This window comes from Neoarius graeffei, chromosome 22 (genome assembly GCF_027579695.1).
Source record: "Neoarius graeffei isolate fNeoGra1 chromosome 22, fNeoGra1.pri, whole genome shotgun sequence".
Taxonomy (NCBI): domain Eukaryota; kingdom Metazoa; phylum Chordata; class Actinopteri; order Siluriformes; family Ariidae; genus Neoarius; species Neoarius graeffei.
The window spans coordinates 2,988,271-3,012,762 of record NC_083590.1 but is presented as its reverse complement, the minus strand read 5'-3'; the positions used below and the strand labels follow the sequence as shown (position 1 = coordinate 3,012,762).

At 40.3% G+C, this 24,492-nt stretch overlaps 1 protein-coding gene across 1 annotated transcript; it reads right to left on the bottom strand.

The window, feature by feature from the left end:
- Nucleotides 1-1,689: 1,689 nt before the first annotated feature.
- On the bottom strand, nucleotides 1,690-24,246 carry LOC132870534 (structural maintenance of chromosomes protein 2-like). The gene is made up of 6 exons (XM_060904208.1): nucleotides 24,185-24,246; nucleotides 13,742-13,792; nucleotides 12,746-13,354; nucleotides 5,906-6,655; nucleotides 4,343-4,975; nucleotides 1,690-4,041 (listed from the first exon to the last, which is right to left on the bottom strand). The coding sequence occupies exons 1-6, from the start codon at nucleotides 24,222-24,224 to the stop codon at nucleotides 2,153-2,155; spliced, it is 3,972 nt and encodes a 1,323-aa protein (XP_060760191.1). The 5' UTR covers nucleotides 24,225-24,246; the 3' UTR covers nucleotides 1,690-2,152.
- Between the last annotated feature and the right edge of the window lie 246 nt (nucleotides 24,247-24,492).

Genomic DNA, 24,492 nt, shown 5'->3' with positions numbered 1-24,492 from the left:
TAAATACAAACATTTCTGCAAATTGCAGTTAAATATCCGTTTTCTCCACTGATATACACGATCAGTGGTAACAATCTGTGTTTCTCTCTGTGCTGTGAATTTCTTGTTAGTGATGTTGGTATCTGTGAATTGGTCTGTTACAGCAGTGAAGAGTGCGTGAACTCCATATTAATGCACACAACAAACACAACTACAACCCCGATTCCAAAAAAGTTGGGACAAAGTACAAATTGTAAATAAAAACGGAATGCAATGATGTGGAAGTTTCAAAATTCCATATTTTATTCAGAATAGAACATAGATGACATATCAAATGTTTAAACTGAGAAAATGTATCATTTAAAGAGAAAAATTAGGTGATTTTAAATTTCATGACAACAACACATCTCAAAAAAGTTGGGACAAGGCCATGTTTACCACTGTGAGACATCCCCTTTTCTCTTTACAACAGTCTGTAAACGTCTGGGGACTGAGGAGACAAGTTGCTCAAGTTTAGGGATGGGAATGTTAACCCATTCTTGTCTAATGTAGGATTCTAGTTGCTCAACTGTCTTAGGTCTTTTTTGTCGTATCTTCCGTTTTATGATGCGCCAAATGTTTTCTATGGGTGAAAGATCTGGACTGCAGGCTGGCCAGTTCAGTACCCGGACCCTTCTTCTACGCAGCCATGATGCTGTAATTGATGCAGTATGTGGTTTGGCATTGTCATGTTGGAAAATGCAAGGTCTTCCCTGAAAGAGACGTCGTCTGGATGGGAGCATATGTTGCTCTAGAACCTGGATATACCTTTCAGCATTGATGGCGTCTTTCCAGATGTGTAAGCTGCCCATGCCACACGCACTAATGCAACCCCATACCATCAGAGATGCAGGCTTCTGAACTGAGCGCTGATAACAACTTGGGTCGTCCTTCTCCTCTTTAGTCCGAATGACACGGCGTCCCTGATTTCCATAAAGAACTTCACATTTTGATTCGTCTGACCACAGAACAGTTTTCCACTTTGCCACAGTCCATTTTAAATGAGCCTTGGCCCAGAGAAGACGTCTGCGCTTCTGGATCATGTTTAGATACAGCTTCTTCTTTGAACTATAGAGTTTTAGCTGGCAACGGCGGATGGCACGGTGAATTGTGTTCACAGATAATGTTCTCTGGAAATATTCCTGAGCCCATTTTGTGATTTCCAATACAGAAGCATGCCTGTATGTGATGCAGTGCCGTCTAAGGGCCCGAAGATCACGGGCACCCAGTATGGTTTCCCGGCCTTGACCCTTACGCACAAAGATTCTTCCAGATTCTCTGAATCTTTTGATGATATTATGCACTGTAGATGATGATATGTTCAAACTCTTTGCAATTTTACACTGTCGAACTCCTTTCTGATATTGCTCCACTATTTGTCGGCGCAGAATTAGGGGGATTGGTGATCCTCTTCCCATCTTTACTTCTGAGAGCTGCTGCCACTCCAAGATGCTCTTTTTATACCCAGTCATGTTAATGACCTATTGCCAATTGACCTAATGAGTTGCAATTTGGTCCTCCAGCTGTTCCTTTTTTGTACCTTTAACTTTTCCAGCCTCTTATTGCCCCTGTCCCAACTTTTTTGAGATGTGTTGCTGTCATGAAATTTCAAATGAGCCAATATTTGGCATGAAATTTCAAAATGTCTCACTTTCGACATTTGATATGTTGTCTATGTTCTATTGTGAATACAATATCAGTTTTTGAGATTTGTAAATTATTGCATTCTGTTTTTATTTACAATTTGTACTTTGTCCCAACTTTTTTGGAATCGGGGTCGTATATTACAGTATATTCAGGGACTTTTGTCCATGTCGTGCACCTCTGATTGATTAATGGTCCATTTGGAGGTAAAATAAAGGAATATGGAGTGTAACTGTGTCGTTGTGCTTCAGATTTAAACCCCAGTAGATCAGTAACCGCAGAAACAAAAATAAGATATTTATATTAAAAAATACAGAATCTAATTTTATGTTATAAAAAAAACACAATGTAATTAAAATAGAGGCAAACCGACCTGAAACAAAGCATAATGCTGTTGATATAAATCACATGTTAATCTACTGATAAACTGATATTAACTAAAAAATGTGGATTAAAAAACATCAAGTCTGAATGAATTTCAAACAAGCTTTCATTCATCTTTCTTTTTTTCTTTCTTACTGGAACAAGCATTAACAATTCGATCCACAACTCTGCCTGGTGTTGTTCTTTCTGACTCGACGTGTGCACGGCCCGCTTCAAACCCTTCATGCTTTGCCTCTTTAACTTTTTCATCAAGTTGAGTTTTAAATTCTTCCTCTGCCTGTTTCCTGGCTGCTGCTTCTGTCTGTGCTTTCTGGGTCTCCAGTTCTTTCTTGTGTTGCTCTGTAATGAAGGCAAGATTTCTCTCCTCCTCTTCCTTGTGTTTTCTTTCTTCTTCTTCTTTCTCCTTTCTGAAATCTTCCTGTTGTTTCTGTAGTTTTTCCTCCATTTCCTTTTTGAGTTCTTCCGCCTTTTCCTTTCTTTCTCTCTCATCTTTTTCTCTTTGTGCCTTTAGCTGTTCCTCCATATTTCTGATCTTTTCATTGAAATCATTTTCTATTCTTTTCTTTTCTTGTTCTTCTTTCTCTTTTCTTTCCTTCTCTCTTAAATCTCTCTCCTCCTTTTCTTTCTGTCTTTCCCACTCATATTGCTTCTGCTTCCTAATCTGCTCTAAACTCCACTTATCCTTAGCAGCAATTCTTTCCTCCCAGACCTTCTGCTCTTTGTTTCTCTTCTCCTCCTCCTCTCTCATCCTCTGCTCCCACTCTCGTTGCTGAGATAACTGAAGATCCCGTAGTTCCTTCTTTTTACTTTCCTCTGCATCCTTTATCTTTTCTTCTAAATCCTTTCTTCTCCTGTCTTCTTCTGCTGCCTTCTGTTCATACTCCTGTAGTAGTTTCTTTAATTCATTTGCTTTTTGAATTTTCATCTCTTCTATTTCTTTTTGAAACTTCTCATTCTCCGCTCTCTGTTTCTCCTTCCACTCTTGTTCTCTCTTCCTCCTTTCCTCCTCCTCCTGATCTCTCCGTTTCTGATCTTCCTGCCTTTGACTCTCCCACTGTTTCCTGTTCTCCTCTCTCTCTCTGTTTATTTGTTGCATCCATTCCTTCATCTTCATGTCATCGTCTTCTTTTCTCTTCTGAAAGTCCTCTCTTACCTGTTGTTCCCTTTTTTCCATATCTCTTTTTATTTGCTCTTCTCTCTGTTTAAATTCTACCTCTTTTTTTCTCTCCTCTGCCTTTTGTCTTTCTTTTTGTTCCTGCATCTCTCTCTTCATGTCCTCCATTTCAGCTTCATGTTTAGTCTTCAGTTCTTCTTTCTCTCTCTCTATCTGCTCCTCTCTCTCTTTCAGTATTCTCTCCTTTTCTTCTTCTAGAGCTTCCTCGACCTCCTGGAACATCTGATTAGTGTAGCAGCCTCCTCCATTCACCTTCACCATTGAGTCGATTTTATCCAGGAGCTCTGACACCTGAGTGTTGCTGGATTTATCACGGTTGTTGAACACCTGATATCGTTTACCACAGGCTGACAGAAGTTTGTTTAATTCTCGCCCAGCAGTTTTCATATACTGCTCAAATGGCTGTTCATTAAGTTGATCACCCCAGGTGAAGAGTATGATGGTGTATGTGTTCGATTTTATACCAAAAGTGTCCTCGATGAATTTCACTGCCTCTCTCTCCTCCGGTGTGAAGCGTCCGATTCTCAGCACCAGCAGGAACACGTGAGGACCAGGTGCTGCCATCGATATGCACTTAACAATCTCTCTCTTGGTTTCTTCATTATTGATATTTGTATCAAACAGTCCTGGAGTGTCGATCACAGTAATCCGTCTCCCACCGAGCTCTACTGTCTCTTTCTGACACGCAGTGGTAACTGACTGAAATGACATCATTTCTTTAAATACGTTTTTCCCCAGAATGGTGTTTCCTGATGCGCTCTTCCCAACTCCTGTCTTCCCCAACAGCACAATTCTGAGAGCGTCAGGGCTTTTTGATAAATCTGTACAAATGAAAAAAAAAATAATAATCTTTAAAAGAGACAGACATGAATAAAGCTGCTCGAGTTATTATAAAATAATGTCATGGGTTTTGTCCTTATTTTATCTCATCTGAACTGTCAAAAAGTAAAATTACATCTGCAAATTTAATTCCTTTTGACATGCTAATGATGATGCTGTACAACAAAATGTTTATTTATAAACAGTTTCTGATAAATGCAAGTAACAGCTGTCCTTTTCCTTCTGAGAAAAGCAAACAGACTGATAAATACTCAGATTATTTTAAATTGATAATCACTTTACCTTCTGTTTGAGTCCTCCTCTTGAGTTCAGTCACTTGTTGTTGCAGATTTTCAATTTCTCTTTTGTACCGCAGCTGTGTTTCAACCTGGGCATCATTGTACATGGCCATCGTGTACGGACGATTGTTGTTGTTTTTAAGAAGATCTTCAACACAGATAAACAGATCATCTGCTTTTGTTTTGCTGCTGTAGAATCTATATTGTCCTCCATGTGTCTTTATCACAGACTGAAGAGTCTGATCTATCTGTTCCTTCTGCGACTGCTGGTTGATGAGGAATATGACATGGTCATTAATTCTGGAGCTGAAGACCCTCTGAATCATCTTTATTTCTGCTTTATCTTCATCACTGAGACCTCCAGGAACCATGATAAAGAAAGCATGGACTCCAGGATCACAGACAGAGACACAGTGTCGAGTCAGACGCATCACTTCCTGTTCTGAGAGCCGAGTGTTGGAGAGAGCGGGCATCTCCACCAGCTTTATCAGGTATCCAGACACTTTTCCCTTCCTTACCACACACTTGGAGCTGGACTCTGACTGGAACAGTGAGAACTTTTTACCCAATAATATTTTAGACACGGAGGCCGTTAATGCTTCCATTCCCAGGAGCACTAGGTTCAAATGTTTTAATTCTACAATTAAAACAAACAAACAAACAAACAAACAAATTAATTGTGTTGACAATTACAATATTACAACAGCATCAGGAACTGTTCATTTAGCGACAGAATGATGGACCTGTCAGTGCACGCTCAAAGGTAAACCTGTAGATGGCAGTAATGCAACACTGTGGATGCCAGCTGTCGTAAAACCCAAAAGAAGAAGAAGAAGGTAAACCTGCGCATGCGCACACGGACTTCCTCTGTCTGCTTGACTGCGCCAAGCGAGCGATTTCATGCACATTATTTGCTTTAATCCCCTCAAACTAAATAACTTCCCAGACACAGAATGGCCTGATATTTTGTGAGATATTACAGAAATAAACAGATATCACAATCACCACATTTCAGACAGAACTAAATTTCACAGATTTTATGAAATCGAAAGGCCGTCTCGCTTTAAAAGTGCTACACAAATAAACTTCACTTGACTTGAATGCTAGAAAGAGAGCAAGCAGAATTCTACAGTCTTAACCTGAGTGCAGAATGTGCTTTAGTTTATAATGAGCTTATAATTTCATTACTCATTTCCTGAGGTGAAAGATGTGTTTTAAAAAACACAGATTAAAAAGAGCCTTTGATCAGTGATTGGTCAATGGGAACCATGTCGATCAGTGATTGACCAATGAGTGTACTGTTGATCAGCAATTGGTCATTGGGAATACTGGAAATGAGCAATCACTAATCACTAACATGTGCTCAAAAAGTCACTAGATTTATCACTAGGCCTGATCACCAGGGTCCTCAATTCCTCCACACTGGAGTGTGAGCAGTCAGTAATTTGTAAGTTGACTGGATCATAAGCTAAAAGTTTCCTGTTACCATGTTACCTTTTATGAATTTACTGGAAAATACTGGAATACTGAAAAAAGGATAATTTGTAATTGTGTGGTGGGTACTTACTACGGTGTTCCTTCTTTATCAAACTGGATTCAACTTGTTTATGTTTACCAAATGCGGGTTGTGTGCGTGCACGACCAAACAGTCCTCGCTTTTTTGGTTTAGTATGCTCTCCCAGTGTTACTGTTTCTTGATTTTCCAGTTGACCTCTGAATTGCTCAGATGGTTTTTGGCCTACTGTAGAGTCAGCTTCTTCATATACCTCACAGATAAGGTTTCCTTTATTCACCTTGACCATCTCTTCCATCTTCTTCACAAGATCATCCTGGCTGCATTCACTGAAATTTAAATGTCTGTAATTACATTCAGCAATGATCTCCTGTATGACAGTTTCCTGATCTTGATCTACACTGGTGCCGATTTCTATGTTCTTTGTCGTTAGCACCATGGTGTAATTATGAGCCTCCTCAGACAGATATGAAAGAATGCGATCCACTCTTCTTTTGTCTGCTTCAGTGAAATATTCTGGCTGTACAATTAGCATGATCACATGAGGTCCAGGAGCCGACAGAGACACACACTCTTTAATACACTGTGTGAGCTGATGACTCGAGAGGGTTTGTTGAAAAAGATGAGGTGCATTGACGATGGTGATGGATCTTCCCTTCACATGTCCCCTAACTCTCCCACATTGAAGTGATACTGAATGTCGAGACCCTTCAGTCTCAAACGCAGTTGTGCCCAGGATGCAGTTTCCCACACTGCCGGTGTTGGAGAGACTTTTTCCCAACAGAATAATTCTCAGATCAGACACTGCAAAAGAAGAAACACATTTAAAGCTACAGTGCATCTACTGGGTGTAATCCAATACCATTATCTTTATTTGTATCTGTTTCATGCTAAAAATGTTCATATTTGGATTTAAACTGAAAGTGGGTGTAGTCTAAACCAGAAGGTTTTTATGAGAACCCCATTACTCTGCCCTGGAAACACTGAAAATCGGGGGGGGACAAAGCAGAACTTCTGGAAGAAGAATCCATTTTAGTCACAAATTATAACAACTTTTTAAAATATATTTATTTAATTTATTACAGTTAGGTCCATATATATTTGGACACTGACACAAATTTTGTTTTTTTTTACCTGTTTACTGAAACATATTCAAGTTATAGTTATATAATGGACATGGACATAAAGTCCAGACTTTCAGCTTTCATTTGAGGGTATCTCATCTCATCTCATTATCTCTAGCCGCTTTATCCTTCTACAGGGTCGCAGGCAAGCTGGAGCCTATCCCAGCTGACTACGGGCGAAAGGCGGGGTTCACCCTGGACAAGTCGCCAGGTCATCACAGGGCTGACACATAGACACAGACAACCATTCACACTCACATTCACACCTACACTCAATTTAGAGTCACCAGTTAACCTAACCTGCATGTCTTTGGACTGTGGGGGAAACCGGAGCACCCGGAGGAAACCCACGCGGACACGGGGAGAACATGCAAACTCCACACAGAAAGGCCCTCGCCGGCCCCGGGGCTCGAACCCAGGACCTTCTTGCTGTGAGGCGACAGCGCTAACCACTACACCACCGTACCGCCCTCATTTGAGGGTATCCACATTAAAATTGGATGAAGGGTTTAGGAGTTTCAGCTCCTTAACATGTAACACCCTGTTTTTAAAGGGACCAAAAGTAATTGGACAATTGACTCAAAGGCTATTTCATGGGCAGGTGCGGGCAATTCCTTCGTTATGTCATTCTCAATTAAGCAGATAAAAGGCCTGGAGTTGATTTAAGGTGTGGTGCTTGCATTTGGATGATTTTGCTGTGAAGAAAACATGTGGTCAGAGGAGCTCTCCATGCAGGTGAAACAAGCCATCCATAAGCTGCGAAAACAGAAAAAACCCATCTGAGAAATTGCTACAATATTAGGAGTGGCAAAATCTATAGTTTGGTACATCCTGAGAAAGAAAGAAAGCACTGGTGAACTCATCAATGCAAAAAGACCTGGATGCCCACAGAAGACAACAGTGGTGGATGATCACAGAATAATTTCCGTGGTGAAGAGAAACCCCTTCACAACAGCCAACCAAGTGAACAACACTCTCCAGGAGGTAGGCATATCAATATCCAAATCTACCATAAAGAGAAGACTGCATGAAAGTAAATACAGAGGGTTCACTGCACGGTGCAAGCCACTCATAAGCCTCAAGAATAAAAAGGCTAGATTGGACTTTGCTAAAAAACATCTAAAAAAGCCAGCACAGTTCTGGAAGAACATTCTTTGGACAGATGAAACCAAGATCAACCTCTACCAGAATGATGGAAAGAAAAAAGTATGGCGAAGGCGTGGTACAGCTCATGATCCAAAGCATACCACATCATCTGTAAAACACGGCGGAGGCAGTGTGATGGCTTGGGCATGCATGGCTGCCAGTGGCACAGGGTCACTAGTGTTTATTGATGATGTGACACAGGACAGAAGCAACTGGATGAATTCTGAGGTATTCAGAGACATACTGTGTGCTCAAATCCAGCCAAATGCAGCCAAACTGATTGGTTGGCGTTTCATAATACAGATGGACAATGACCCAAAACATAAAGCCAAAGCAACCCAGGAGTTTATTAAAGCAAAGAAGTGGAATATTCTTGAATGGCCAAGTCAGTCACCTGATCTCAACCCAATTGAGCAGCATTTCACTTGTTAAAGACTAAACTTCAGACAGAAAGGCCCACAAACAAACAGCAACTGAAAACCGCTGCAGTAAAGGCCTGGCAGAGCATTAAAAAGGAGGAAACGCAGCGTCTGGTGATGTCCATGAGTTCAAGACTTCAGGCAGTCATTGCCAACAAAGGGTTTTCAACCAAGTATTAGAAATGAACATTTTATTTACAATTATTTAATTTGTCCAATTACTTTTGAGCCCCTGAAATGAAGGGATTGTGTTTAAAAAATGCTTTAGTTCCTCACATTTTTATGCAATCATTTTGTTCAACCCACTGAATTAAAGCTGAAAGTCTGAACTTCAACTGCATCTGAATTGTTTTGTTCACAATTCATTGTGGTAATGTACAGAACCCAAATTAGAAAAATGTTGTCTCTGTCCAAATATTTATGGACCTAACTGTATATAACTTTTAACTGTTTAACTTTTCAACCAGTTATTAATAATAATAATAATAATAATAATAATAATAATAATAATAATAATAATAAACTATTAATACATATTGTAACTGTTTCAAAATGACAAGGACTTTCCCAAATGAAGAAACTTACAGTTGACAATAATAGCCATCTAATAATATGTTATCAGATTTACATAAGGCGTTTGTTTGTTTGTTTGTTTGTTTGTTAGATTCCATAAATGCCAGAAATTTCTAGCCCTGTGATGACCTGGCGACTTGTCCAGGGTGTACCCCGCCTTTCACCCGTAGTCAGCTGGGATAGGCTCCAGCTTGCCTGCGACCCTGTAGAACAGGATAAAGTGGCTACAGATAATGAGATGAGATTTTTATCAGACACTTCTATAAATCTGGAGCAGACCCATTGCAACAAGGTAGGCAGACTTGGCAATTGCCTAGGGCCCCAGCCCTCGAAGGGCCCCCGCTGCCGAATGACTGGTTATATATTCAATAGCAATGACAACTTTTTGAGCGCGGCAGCGCGGCGCCTAATGACACTTGTTGAAATACCCTAGTTCCAAGGGGGGCCCCCTAATGCACAACAGCGCCTCCCTACATGCTTTGGCCGAAAAGTGCAATGACAGTCTGTTGTCAACCCCTCAATGCCCATCTCCGTCCAGTCAAGTGGTTGCAGAGCTCCGCGGCAAAAAAACCACAAAATCAAATATGAAGTGAAATTACCACTCAGGGAGCCAGAAGAGAAAGAAGAAAAGGGAAGAGGAAGACAGAAAAAAACAAGACAAATAAGTGGTAAGTGAGAATGTACACACTCATTAATACCAAGCGGGTCGACAAGCAAATTTGGTAGCTAGCTTACGTTAATGGTAGTTATCTCATGGTAGTTATCTCAGCTCTGAAGCTTATTAAGAACTATATGAGGTCCGCCATGGGCCAAGAGAGGTTCTCCAGACTGGCACTGATGTCAATTGAATGTGATGTCCGCAAGTCTTTGGACATGGAGGGTATTGTGGCTGCCTTTGCTGAAGCCAAAGCCCGCAAGCAGCAGTTTCAGACATTTTGCCCATGATTCTAGTTGTGTATTCTTAAATGTTTATGTGTTTTTCTATACCTTTTGCACTTTTCTGTGTGTGCTGGTTCTTATTAAGATTCTTATTCATGTTTGTAATCATTTAATCACCATTTGAAGTTATTTCTACTTGTGTATATACTGTAAATATTTAGTGTTGTGTTATTTGCACATTTTATATTACTTTGTCTTATTTTCATATTTTATATATATATATATATATATATATATATATATATATATATATATATTGTATATATATATATATATATATATATATATATATATATATATATATATTGTATATATATATATATATATATATATATATATATATATATATATATATATATATAAGGATAAAGCGGCTAGAGATAATGAGATGAGATATGTGTGTGTGTGTGTGTGTGTGTGTGTGTGTGTGTGTATTTTGTCTATTCTTGTGTTTAATTGGGTTTGATAATTATTTATAATAATGTAAAGAGTTCATTTATTAAGTAAAAATCGTAAGAATGATTACAATATGTGTGATGTTTATTTATTAAGTCTTCAGTGGGTAGGCAGCCATAAGGCCTTTCGTCGAGGGGGGGGATAATTATGGGCCCCAGATCCCCCTTTGCCTAGGGCCCCGAAATAGCTTGAAACGGGCCTGATCTGGAGGCACTCTGAGTGTTTCTGGAGTCCTTTAGGCAGTATTTTGTTGTCATGACTGTAGCTTCCAGAAAGATTTTTTAAGAATAACAGAGAACAATCATTTAAAAACAAGGAAAAAGATTTACAATGAGAAGACAAATTAATATGAATTAAATGATTATTTGCAGAGAGCCCAGTAGAGCTATGCTGGTGTCCAGAGGTAGAGAGAGAGAGAGAGAGAGAGAGAGAGAGAGAGAGAGAGAATGAGCATGTGTAACCCAGAGCATAAATTAAAAAAAATAAAGACACAGAAAAGTGTGAGCAAATCTGAAAATAAAATGCACCTTGTGTTCCTCATTTCCCAAGAGCCACAGGAGTGTTAGAATAATGTTAAAGATTTTTTATTCTGTTAACAGCGTTGCCAGATTCTGCCTATAATTTCTGTGTGTTGCAGATATACAGTATACTCCTAATCACAAGCGCACTCCACTTTTAACTTGTTTCTGTTGTTGGTTTATTGTTTTTTTAATTAAAAATAAATATGTCTACTGTCCCTCTGTCCAAACATTCTGGACTAGATTCAATCTTTTTGTGAGGTTTTTGACTTGAAGTTAAGGTGGAGTTTAGGTGGAGTTCTTCCTGAAACCTGGCAACCTCCCCACGAACATCAGTGACAGATGGCCTTTAAAACTGCACATTTAAATGAAATTTTTTATTTAAATTATATTTTTTCATCCTGCAGGATCTCGATGCATTTTTAAGCCAAAATATACTCCATCTGAATGTCCACATCTGTATTCATATCCATTTAGGCTACATTATCTGTTCACTCCAAATAAAGTCTTTGTTTACTTCCCTAGTATTTAGTGTCACCATAATGTATGAGAGTACAGAGATCTGAACAGAAGATACTCGAACTCCACTGTGATTGTGAGGTGTGCACTTATTTAACACAAATCATCTCTCCTTGGAAACAGTGGCATGTAATATAGCTGAAAATTATTATTATTATTATTATCTCATTATCTCATCTCATTATCTCTAGCCGCTTTATCCTTCTACAGGGTCGCAGGCAAGCTGGAGCCTATCCCAGCTAACTATGGGTGAAAGGCGGGGTTCACCCTGGACAAGTCGCCAGGTCATCACAGGGCTGACACATAGACACAGACAACCATTCACACTCACATTCACACCTACGCTCAATTTAGAGTCACCAGTTAACCTAACCTGCATGTCTTTGGACTGTGGGGGAAACCGGAGCACCCGGAGGAAACCCACGCGGACACGGGGAGAACATGCAAACTCCGCACAGAAAGGCCCTCGCCGGCCCCGGGGCTCGAACCCAGGACCTTCTTGCTGTGAGGCGACAGCGCTAACCACTACACCACCGTGCTGCCTATTATTATTATTATTATTATTATTATTATTTATTTATTGATTGATAAATATTTTATATAAAGGTGGCTGAGACTCCTTTACACAAGACATTAGTATCAGTATCAGGAGTTACTCTCGTATAGACTGAAACAGGTGACGGATCATCAGGTCTTTTTGCAGACCTGATCATTTTTTTATTAAAATGCTTTTTTACGGTGTTAGCGTTCTATCAGAACTACAAAGTTCCCTTTGGACTTACATTTACTGACACTGTAATACACTACATGTTCTTTACTACATTCTCACAAAGCCTTGAGCTTAATTCCAATTTTCTTCCCCCCACTGCTGAGGGAAAACTCTGAAGTGGAAAGAAATTGTAGATTTATTCAACTTGAATGTTAATTTCTTCCACTGATGTCCTTCTTTGTGAAAGTTTTAAATCAGAGTTTTACTGCCTATTCCAACCATCTTCCACATTCTGCTGTACGTATTTAATTGTATCACGATAAAATGCTTTCTTTAATTAATTTAGAAGTTGACCCAATCAATAAAGAACATTTTTGAGGAAGCTGCAAGAGATAGCATGCACTAAAGTGTGGGAAACTAGCTTTAACTGTAGATTTTACTCGAGCTTTAACATCTCATGGTCATGACTGAAAACCATAAATTACACGTACCTTTACTCTCCTCCAGTTGTTCCTTTACTGTTTTTTCACTTAAATGTTCCTGATGTCTTCTCAGTGTTCCTGAGTGTTTCTTCTCTTGTAGCACACTTCCCCCGGTCTCCTTCACCACTGCATCTATTTTCCACAAAAGCTGAAGGACCTGATGTTTATTGAATTTAGATACATTCTGAATTCTGTGGTGTCTAAATTCGCATTCACTGATGAATCCATGGTCTTCACCTGTAGTTATCATTATGGAGCGTTTCCGAGACAGCGGGCTGTAAGTTTCCAATATGCTTCTGACTCTGTCGTGTTGCTCACGTGTGAATTTTTCTGACTGAAGCACTAACAGAAACACATGAGGTCCAGGATGAGCGAGAGAAATGCACTCCTTTACTCTCTGAGCCAGTTCCTCCTGAGAGAGATCTGGATTATAGAGATGAGGCGTGTTGATGATGATGACGGTTCTTCCCTCCACGTGACCACTGGCTCTCTCACTGTGCAGCTTTACTGAAGGAAAATGAAGTTCGGTCTCAAATGCAGATCTGCCCAGGATGAAGTTTCCCACTCTGTTGGTCAGGAGAACGTTTTCCCCCAGCAGCACAATTCTCACTTCAGACACTGAAACATTATTAGGAAACAAAATATGAATGATCACGATATCAGGCAGGTGGTTTAATGCCATGTCTGATTTGTGTGTGTGTGTGTGTGTGTGTGTGTGTGTGTGTGTGTGTGTGTGAGAGAGAGAGAGAGAGAGAGAGAGAGAGAGAGAGAGAGAGAGAGACCCTTAAGACAACACAACGTTAAGCTAATTGATTAGGGTTTAAGCTGATTTCAGGGACAACACTGAATTTGGTATTTTGACAATCCAACAACTAAGGCACATTTCTGAACAACATTGTTCAAATATAGTTCTGTAAAACATAACATTTATTCATTCATAGAATTATAAATCATCAGACAAATGATAGTATTGTTTCTGGATATTGTGAAGTCAGTGATACTCACTTGTGGGGGGAAGTATCGGCAGGCTTCTACATCTCTTAGGGCTTAAAAACCCTGTGAGGGAGAAAAAAATTCTTTCAAGTTGGGTTCAACACACACCATTACATCAATTTCCACCATATGGAATTTTCCATTATTTTGGATTTTATCAAAAATGATTAAGTTTCCACAGGTTACAAATTTTGTCCGATCTTTATGAAATTTGGCACAGACTATCTTCAGACCAAGAATCGCAAACATCATTTGTTGGCTTTTTGATTCGCCAAAGTGTTCACCCATTATAGCCAATCAAAATCAGCAGTAAAACTATCAAACAGGAAGTGAGCTCATATCCCAGCAATGCTTTGATGTATCAAACCCAAACTGTGTACATGAACTTGGGACCCCATTTTGAAGGAGCAGAAAAATTGTGTCATTTGACTACCAGGAGACGCTGCAATAAATAAAAATGCATTTTGCTTAATTTGCCTTTAAAATATTCCTTGTGTCTGGTAATACTGTAAGGAATCCCAAGGGGAAGATACAGCAATTTGTCGTCAGCCTAACTGATGCAGCGCCATATTGGATTGTATCTAAAGGTTTAAAAAACATTTACAGGCCACAAATTTTGTTCAATTTTCACCAAATGTGGCACAGATCATCTTCAGACAAAGGTTCAGTTTTTATTTTCAAAACCATTCGTCCATTACAGCTTAACAATTTCAGCAGCAAAGCCACCAAACAGGACGTGAGCTAATATCTCAGCCAAGGTTTGGTCAATTGACCTTGCATGTGATTGCATACAGCCTTGACAACATATGTTTCCATGGCAACTATTGCCTGCTGACATGCTTGGTCCCCTCATCACTGCTTTCAGCTATATTCTATTCTAGATCTAAAAGTGCTGTTATTAAAGCATTTAACTGGCAAAAATCACTTGCAGTGGATATAAAAAGTATACACACCCCATTAAAATGATTGGTTTTTCTCATGTAAAAAAAAAAAAAAAAAGAGACCACGATAAATAATTTCAAAACTTTTCCCACCTTAAATGTGACCTATAACCTGGACAATTGAAAAACAAATCTGTTGGGGGGAAAACATAAAAAGTAAAAAACGCACAGTAAGTTGGTTGCATAAGTGTGCACACCCTTAAACTAATATTTTGTTGAAGCACCTTTTGATTTAATTACAGCATTCAGTCTTTTTTTTTTTAAACATTTTTTATTGAGGGTTACATTAAATATCCATAGATAACATACACATGGCCCTCATAAAATAACTGGCAAAGATGTAAATTAACACTATCAAAAAGGTAAATAAAATTAAATTAAATTATCTATTTTAAAAACAATTCTAAGAGTGACACAATTCTAAAAAAAATGATGTCATACTCAGTCTTCGGCTGAACTCGATGGGCGATTTACACAACTTCATGTCACGTGGTAGACTGTTCCACAATTTCGCCGCACTAAACCTAAATGATTTCTGACCAAATGATTGTCTGCATTTTGGGAGAATTACATTACAGCTACTGTTCCTGGTGTACTTTTAATGAATCTGGTTATAAACTTTGAACTTTTCGCTGATATAACCAGGCGCCTGACCGTTCAAGGCTTTGAACACCAACTTCACTTTAGCGCGTGCGACTTTTTCTTTGAAAGGGACAATATTCAGCTCATCAAATAGGGCCTTCGATGGTGCATCCCATTGAGCATCCAGAATAATCCGCGCAGCTCGCTTTTGAAGATGTAGCATGGTGTCACTGATACTCGCTGAAGAATCTCCCCACACTACCGCACCATAGTCCATGACAGGCTGGATCACGGCATTATAATAACTAATTCTTGCTCTTTTATTTAGAAATTTTCTTGTCCGCTTTAACAAACCCAGTCTCTTGGATATCTTTGCAGCCATTTTCTCGGAATGGACCGCCCAGGAAAGTGTGTCATCGAGATGGATTCCGAGTAACTTGCTGGTTTTAACGCTGTTGATAAGATTCCCAGAGATTGTTACAGCAAGGGACTCGCCTTCCGTCTCCAGCTTACTGTGCTTAGGTCTACTGCACACCAGCATGGTTTTAGTTTTCTCAGCATTCAGTGCCATTTTGTTGTTTCTTGCCCACTTATCGATAAGCGAAAGATCTTCCTCTAGCAACGCTTCCACTGTGTGGATATCACGTCCTGATGCAAGTTGTGTAGTATCATCTGCATAAATATACATGTTGGTCTTCTTCACGTGTAGAGGTAAATCATTTATAAAGACAATAAACAACAGCGGACCCAATATCGACCCTTGTGGGACCCCAGATGTTACAGGAAGAGAGCTGGATACCTTTCCTTGGACACTTACTTTCTGCAAGCGCCCTTCCAGGTATGACCGGAACCATTCTAAAGATTCATCAGAGAACTGGTATACCTTAAGCTTCTTTAACAAGATGCTGTGATCGACCAGGTCGAAGGCTTTTCTGTAATCAATGAACGCAAGTCCTGTCAACAGGCCATTATCCATGTTCATTAGCAAGTTATCCACAAGTTCAATAAGTGTGGTTTCGCAGGAGTGAGACAGTCTGAAACCAGACTGGTGTTTGAATAGTAGCTCATATTGAATGAGGAAATCATACATTGCAAGGTGAACATGGCGCTCCAATACCTTAGATACAACAGGTAAGATGCTTATGGGTCTATAGTTTCCAACACTGAGATGGTCACCAGTCTTGAAAACAGGGGTTACTTTAGCAAGCTTCCAAGACGCTGGAAAGATTTTCTTGGAGATGGATAGATTAATGACTTTGGTGAGGGGTTTTGCTATGGCTGGTGCAGCTACCCGTAGTAGATGTGCAGATAAACCATCCAGACCAGTTGCTTTAGTAGACTGTAGTCCTCTGAGATATTTATAGACGAAGGCCTCTTGTATTTCAGGGATATTGAATCTAGATGTTGAAGGTACTTTGGCCTGCACAAACTCTATAAGTGGCTTTAGGTTTAGTTCGTCATCACTGGATGATCTATACTTGACTGCCACTGACACAAAGAACTCATTGAAAGCATTAGCAATTTCTAGGGGATCGTGGATGACAGCATCGTCCTTATTGATCGATAAGACTGAAGCTTTGTCTTGCGATCCCATGGCATTCTTGAGGTGCTTCCAGAATTCCTTTGCACTTTGGCTCTTCTCAAGTGAATCTTGGAAATACTTACTCTTCGCATTACGAATGGCCCTAAAAGTACCGTTGCGCTGGTCCCTGTACTTCCTCCAATCTTCCGGCGTGTCTGATTTACGAGCCTTCTTTAATAGGAAATCTCGATGCTGTATCTGTTCGTATATATTGGGTGCCATCCATTCTGGCTGCCTTTGTCTCCTAACCCGTTTTCGGATGAGAGGGACGTGTATGTCGGCAGCATCTAGAAAGGTACGGGTGAAAAACTGGATAACGTCCTCTGGGTCATCATACATGTCAAGTACGTTCCAAGGGGCGTTTTGAAGGTCACTTAGGAATGCCTGTTCGTCAAGGTTTTTCCATTTCCTGTAATGTATAATGTTCTCCACTTGAAAAGAGGACTGTTTCTTGTACTTCCGTACAATGCTGACGGGGAGGTGATCCGACAAGCCACAGTTAAATACCTTCGTGGTGAGGATGTGCTGCGGGCGGTTAGAATAGACATGATCCAAGCAGGTTTTACTAGCGGGGTGAGTTATTTCCTTTATAAGCTGGGTCAGACCAAGACCGGATAGGTGTTTTACCAGCCGGTGATCACTTTGTTCTTTATCAAGCATATCGATGTTGATGTCACCCAGAAGAAGGATTTCTTTGTCGGTAATGTAGAGACGCTCTATTGCACTCTTGAACTTCCGATCATATTCAGCTGATTCATCAGGGCGATATGCGCCAACTATGAATAAGGGACAATTTGACTTGAACGGTGTGACTTTGACACAAAGAAGCTCAAGCTCATCCAATTCAAATACTTTTTGTCGGCTGTAGGTGACTTCACTTGAGATGTACATCAATACTCCACCACCGCTCTTGCCCACCCTGTCTTTACACTCGATCTTGTAGCCTGGGATGTGAATCTTGGAGTCTAGTTTTCCATCATGCAACCAGCTCTCGGTGATGATGAGCACATCTAGTTGGAGTTTACTGGTAGTAAGGAGAGCACATATTTCCTCAAACTTTTCATTGCTTAGGCTCCGTACATTCCAGTGACATACTCTCAGACCTTTTTCAGCCAGCGAAATATTAAACGGGATTTGCGTATCGGCTGGGCCAGGATTCAGCTGAACATCATTACACAGTTGGATCATCAGAAGTGTCATAAATGATCGTCTCAGGAGAACCAACCCTGCGCGCACAAGAATGTTTGATGACAGACACAAAGAACGGGTGTGCTTAAAATGCCGACCGAACGAAGGTACTTGAGCCTGAATCTTGATTACGTTTTCTGTAGAAAACAATATTGCTGGAGAGTTTAGACTTGGTCTACTGATGCTTTGGAATGAAAGCCACATGAAGAGAAAAATACACACTTTCCTGTTGAACGTCATTGTTCGCACAGTTTTATCTTCCAATGCGCGTGCGAATGTCCTCCTTACTGTAGTGCATGCAATCTGTGCAAGCATCGGACTCTGTACACACTTCCGGTTCCCTGTTCAGCACACACTTCCAGGTCTGTTTTTAGGTCGGAGTCTATCAGCCTGCCGCATGTAGACTTGGCGATATTTGCCCACTCTTCCTTGCAAAAGCGCTCCAAGTCTGTCAGATTGCGAGGGCATCCCTTGTGCACAGCCCACTTCAGGTCACCCCACAGATTTTCAATTGGGTTTAGGTCTGGGCTCTGGCTGGGCCATTCCAAAACTTTAAATTTTCTTCTGGTGAAGCCATTCTTTTGTTGATTTTGATGTATGCTTGGGGTCATTGTCATGCTGAAAGATGAAATTCCTCTTCATCTTCAGTTTTCTAGCAGACACCTGAAGGTTTTGGGTCAAAATTGACTGGTATTTAGAACTGTTCATAATTCCCTCTACCTTGACTAAAGCCCCTGTTCCAGCTGAAAAAAAACAACCCCAAAACATGATGCTGCCACCATCATGCTTCACCGTGGGTATGGTGTTCTTTTGGTGATGTGCAGTGCCAAACATACAGTGGTGCTTGAAAGTTTGTGAACCCTTTAGAATTTTCTACATTTCTGCATAAATATGACCTAAAACATCAACAGATTTTCACACAAGTCCTAAAAGTAGATAAAGAGAGCCCAGTTAAACAAATGAGACAAAAAAATATTATAGTTGGTCATTTATTTATTGAGGAAAATTATCCAATATTACATATCTGTGAGTGGCAAAAGTATGTGAACCTCTAGGATTAGCAGTTAATTTGAAGGTGAAATTAGAGTCAGGTGTTTTCAATCAATGGGATGACAATCAGGTGTGAGTGGGCACCCTGTTTTATTTAAAGAAAAGGGATCTGTCAATGTCTGATCTTCACAACACGTTTGTGGAAGTGTATCATGGCACGAACAAAGAAGATTTCCGAGGACCTCAGAAAAAGCGTTGTTGATACTCATCAGGCTGGAAAAGGTTACAAAACTATCTCGAAAGAGTTTGGACTCCACCAATCCACAGTCAGACAGATTGTGTACAAATGGAGGAAATTCAAGACCATTGTTACCCTCCCCAGGAGTGGTCGACCAACAAAGATCACTCCAAGAGCAAGGCGTGTAATAGTCGGCGAGGTCACAAAGGAGCCCAGGGTAACTTCTAAGCAACTGAAGGCCTCTCTCACATTGGCTAATGTTAATGTTCATGAGTCCACCATCAGGAAAACACTGAACAACAATGGTGTGCATGGCAGGGTTGCAAGGAGAAAGCCACTGCTCTCCAAAAAGAACATTGCTGCTCGTCTGCAGTTTGCTAAAGATCACGTGGACAAGCCAGAAAGGTGTTGGAAAAATGTTTTGTGGATGGATAAGACCAAAATAGAACTTTTTGGTTTAAATGATAAGCGTTATGTTTGGAGAAAGGAAAACACTGCATTCCAGCATAAGAACCTTATCCCATCTGTGAAACATGGTGGTGGTAGTATCGTGGTTTGGGCCTGTTTTGCTGCATCTGGGCCAGGACGGCTTGCCATCATTGATGGAACAATGAATTCTGAATTATACCAGTGAATTCTAAAGGAAAATGTCAGGACATCTGTCCATGAACTGAATCTCAAGAGAAGGTGGGTCATGCAGCAAGACAACAACCCTAAGCACACAAGTTGTCCTACCAAAGAATGGTTAAAGAAGAATAAAGTGAATGTTTTGGAATGGCCAAGTCAAAGTCCTGACCTTAATCCAAAGGAAATGTTGTGGAAGGACCTGAAGCGAGCAGTTCACGTGAGGAAACCCACCAACATCCCAGAGTTGAAGCTGTTCTGTACAGAGGAATGGGCTAAAATTCCTCCAAGCCGGTGTGCAGGACTGATCAACAGTTACTGGAAACGTTTAGTTGCAGTTATTGCTGCACAAGGGGGTCACACCAGATACTGAAAGCAAAGGTTCACCTCATAGTCCAGACATATGGAGAATACGGGAGATTGTTTGTCACATGTAGTACACAACCAGTACTTGCCAGAAATTCCTGCAGCTCCTTCAGTGTTGCTGTAGGCCTCTTGGCAGCCTCCCTGACCAATTTTCGTCTTGTCTTTTCACCAATTTTGGAGGGATGTCCAGTTCTCGGTAACGTCACTGTTGTCCCATTTTCTCCACTTCTTGATGACTGTCTTCACTGTGCTCCATGGTATAGCTAATGGCATGGAAATGTTTTTGTACCCGTCTCCTGACTGATACCTTTCAACAATGAGATCCCTTTGATGCTTTGTAAGCTCTCTGTGAACCCTGGCTTTTGCTGGAAGATGGAACTGAGTAAATGTCTGAACTTTATTTGGGGTTAATCAGAGTCATTTTAATTGATGGCAGGTGTGAACCCAAAAAGACTGAATGCTGTAATTAAATCAAAAGGTGCTTCAACAAAGTATTAGTTTAAGGGTGTGCACACTTATGCAACCAGCTTATTGTACATTTTTTTTATTTTTATGTTTTTCCCCCGAACAGATTTGTTTGATTTTCAATTGACTTGTACAGGTTATAGGTCACATAAAAGGTGGGAAACATTTTGAAATTATTTATTTATTAATAATTGTAGTTTCATTTTTTTACATCAGAAAAACCGATCATTTTAACAGGGTGTGTATACTTTTTATATCCACTGTATCATTAAAATGGTGATCAATAGAATGAGATGAGAGCCAGTCCAGTCAGTCAGCAGGAGTGATGTTAACGTTTCCTCCAACAAAAATAAATTTTGTTAAATATTTTGCTTTAAAAACTTTATGACATCAGTGATATTTGCTCACAGTAACTTCTTTTGATCCCTGTTGCTATACCCATAAACATTCAGCAAAATTAAAAATATATGACTTCTACATCACTCAATGCTGCAATCCAATGTCCTTCTCAATGTTCCAATCTCAGTTCCCATTCTCAGTGGAGTCAAGCAAAACTCCTTGTCACCAACGAAGGCAACTAAGCCCCCAGCAACTACAGAGGATCATGCTGACTCATCTGCCCCCAATACAGTTCAGGAAAATGATCAGAGGGTGGATCTATCACCACACACATCCCCATCACTTTCCAAGGCTAGCAACATGATATCTGAGCTAACGGGTAAGCTGGCAGAACTATCAGAAAGACAATCAGATAAACAACCATCACCACAACCTCCTGAGACTGGCAATAGGCACTCACCAACAACAACAGTGGATGTAACCCCAAGCCCCTCTGTATCTCCTTCACCCCCCAGACTGCGTTTTCCTGAGAAAATGGAGAGACTATTGTCTTTAAGCCGAGTGTCTTTGGCAAGCCCAAGAGGACACTCAAATCAAGTACCGTACACAGAGCTGTCTCATGGTCAGGCCTTGTGTACCCCAATATCTTTAATGATATATCCTACTGCTACAGCACCCAAGAAACGGAGGGAACCACCTCCCCCTGTGATTACAGATAAGACTCAAGGACCATGTGCACAGCTACAGTTCACCGGCAGCAGTGACAGACCTTCATGTTGGAACGAACTGATATAATCTGGGTCCAGATGGTAGTTTTGAAAATAAGCTGGGACCCACGACGTACTTTTCTATTCCTGTGCTAACAAGAAGGAGAGGTGTTCTTATTCATCCTATCAATGGGGTAAACTCGTCAAATCTCCTTCCAGTTCCAAAACAACCACAGAACGCTTCTGTGGAAATTATCCCCGCATTCACTGTAAAACTAGCTCTTCAGAATGTAAGATCACTTAATAAGCCTTTTTTAATTAATGACTTCATCGGTACACACAAACTGGATTTTATGCTTCTTACTGAAACTTGGCTTGAACTATCAAGCAGCTCTATTACTCTTATTGAAGCAACTCCCCCACTCTTTGATTTCATGAGTGTTGGAAGAGCCAATAAACGGGGAGGAGGAATAGCAAATATATACAAGGCATGTTTTCAGTACAAACAGACAACTCTTGGTGATTTTACATCTTTTGAATACCTAAGTGCAATCCTAAAATGTTCTTCTAACATATTAGTGTTGACTATTTACAGACCACCAAGACTTTCTGCACCACTGTTCCTAGAGGAGTTTGGGGAACTGTTGTCAAATATTTGTTTAGAGTTTGACAATCTTATTCCCAGATAGCAAGCTGACATTGAATAGATATTGATTTTCCATCTGAATCATCAGAATGGTCGACATTGAAATCTTGATGCAAAATAGATGTTGAATCACCATTGTTAACCCGACCTAAAATAAAGTTGACAGCAGTGATATTGAAACAACATTGATTCATAGTCGTCCTTATTATGATTGATGTATAATTGACATTTGGTTTACCGGGTGATAACAGTCATGTTGAAAAGTCATTGATTTTGTGTTGACCGGGAAATCATGTATGGTCGAAAAGCCATCGATATATAGTTGACCGGGAAAGATGATTGAAAAGTCATCGATCATTGTTGAACGGGACAGGGGACAGTGTGAGACAAAGACCGGCAGCGGCGCACAGGCACCCGTTCTCGGATCCGGGATCAATTATAGGTAAGCAGCACTTTCAGCATTTAATCCTTACACATAGTTCGATGTATAGTTCACGCGATACATAGACTGCCACAGCGTGCTGTCACGGCCGATTTCCTCCGATCAACTCCGATCAGCAACGCAAGCTGTCAAGTAGGCTAGCCTGCTAGCAAGCTTGATAAACTGCAAGTTCTAGTTAGCTCAATGACTTCACTGGTGTCATAGCCCATGTTTACATTAGACCGTATCAGCGGATCATCAGATTAACGTTTTTAAAACGATTAGTGTGCACACAGCAACACCAATACACGATTTGCGTGCACACAGCAACGCCAATACACGGATACGCTCGGCTCCGCAGGCATCCTGCGCTCCAAATCACTCCGCCCTGAACAGCGAGTGCCCTCTGGAGGGTGCGCACTCCGGCCCTGCGCAGCTCACAGAGCGCGCGAGTGAAGTGCACAAGCCACGATTCGGGACTGAGCCGCTGTGTGTCCCAGCGCAGATCACTTACTACAGCCTATTATTAGCAGCAGTAGTACAATGTGTAACTGAAAACTATGTTTTGTGTGTGTTTCAGATGCCCTCACTCAACAGCCTGGCATGAATGATCTGGTCTTCACCCAGGCTGTGCAGAAATGGCTACGATATGCGCCAGACAGAACTGGAGGTGTCGCTCGCGCCGAAAGACATGAAAATTAAATGAACTTAAAATAAAAATCTTGTTTTCTTAAAAAAAGGCATGTGTTTCATATTTACTATTTTAGGCAATTCAAATGGAGATCCTGGCTGTAGATAAAGCAGGATATATGAGCCAGATATTTCTGGTAGGCTATCAATTGAAATAACATTGAAAGCGCATTGATTTTTAGTTATGTCGAAATTTCAATGTTGTTTCAATATCGACGCGAATTGAAATACAATTGAAGTTACGTGTGTCCATAGTTAATAAATCAACATCGTTTCAATGTTAGCGGAGGGTGCAAACTGATGTTAAATCAACATCGAAATCTGACGTTGATTCAATGGTTTAACGTCGACAATGCAATGTTGATTCTACATCGTTTCAATGTCAGCTTGCTATCTGGGTTATTTCTGGGGATTTTAACTTCCATGTTGATAATCCAGATAACAGGTATGCAAATGAATTTCTTACACTGATTGATGCCTTCAACCTAACACAACATGTACAAGGGCCAACACACTCCCATGGCCACACCCTCGACCTTGTCATCACTAAGGGTCTTAATGTATCTACTAGTGTCATGGACCTGGGTATATCTGATCATTTCTGTGTTTTCTTTGATGTTTCCATTTCCCCTCACTTTCAAAACAAGTCTGTGACTGTAAAAAAGAGGGTAATTACCAATGGCACAGTTTTGAGCAGGCACTCTCAGAACTCCCATGTCAATCTTCAGATTGTGCAGATGATCTAATGGAAATTTTTAATTCAAGAATGAATCATATTATGGATGCTATTGCTCCTTTAAAAACCAAAAGAGTCATAGACAAAGGAAAAGCACCCTGGAAACTAAATCCAACAGTTAAAATGTTAAAGAGGGAATGTAGAAAGTCTGAAAGAAAATGACGTAAATCTAAACTCCAGATTCATTATCAAATCTACAAAGGGATGTTATGTAAATACAACTTAGAAATTTCTAAAGCAAGACAGTC

Coding starts and splice junctions, on each gene's coding strand:
- LOC132870534 (XM_060904208.1), bottom strand. CDS start 24,224: ATGGGAGTTCTGAGAGTGCCTGCTCAAAACTGTGCCATTG. Junction 13,793..24,184: donor TGCTCAAAACTGTGCCATTG/GTAATTACCCTC, acceptor TCTCCCTCACAG/GGTTTTTAAGCCCTAAGAGA. Junction 4,976..5,905: donor GATAAAGAAGGAACACCGTA/GTAAGTACCCAC, acceptor TTTTAATTGTAG/AATTAAAACATTTGAACCTA.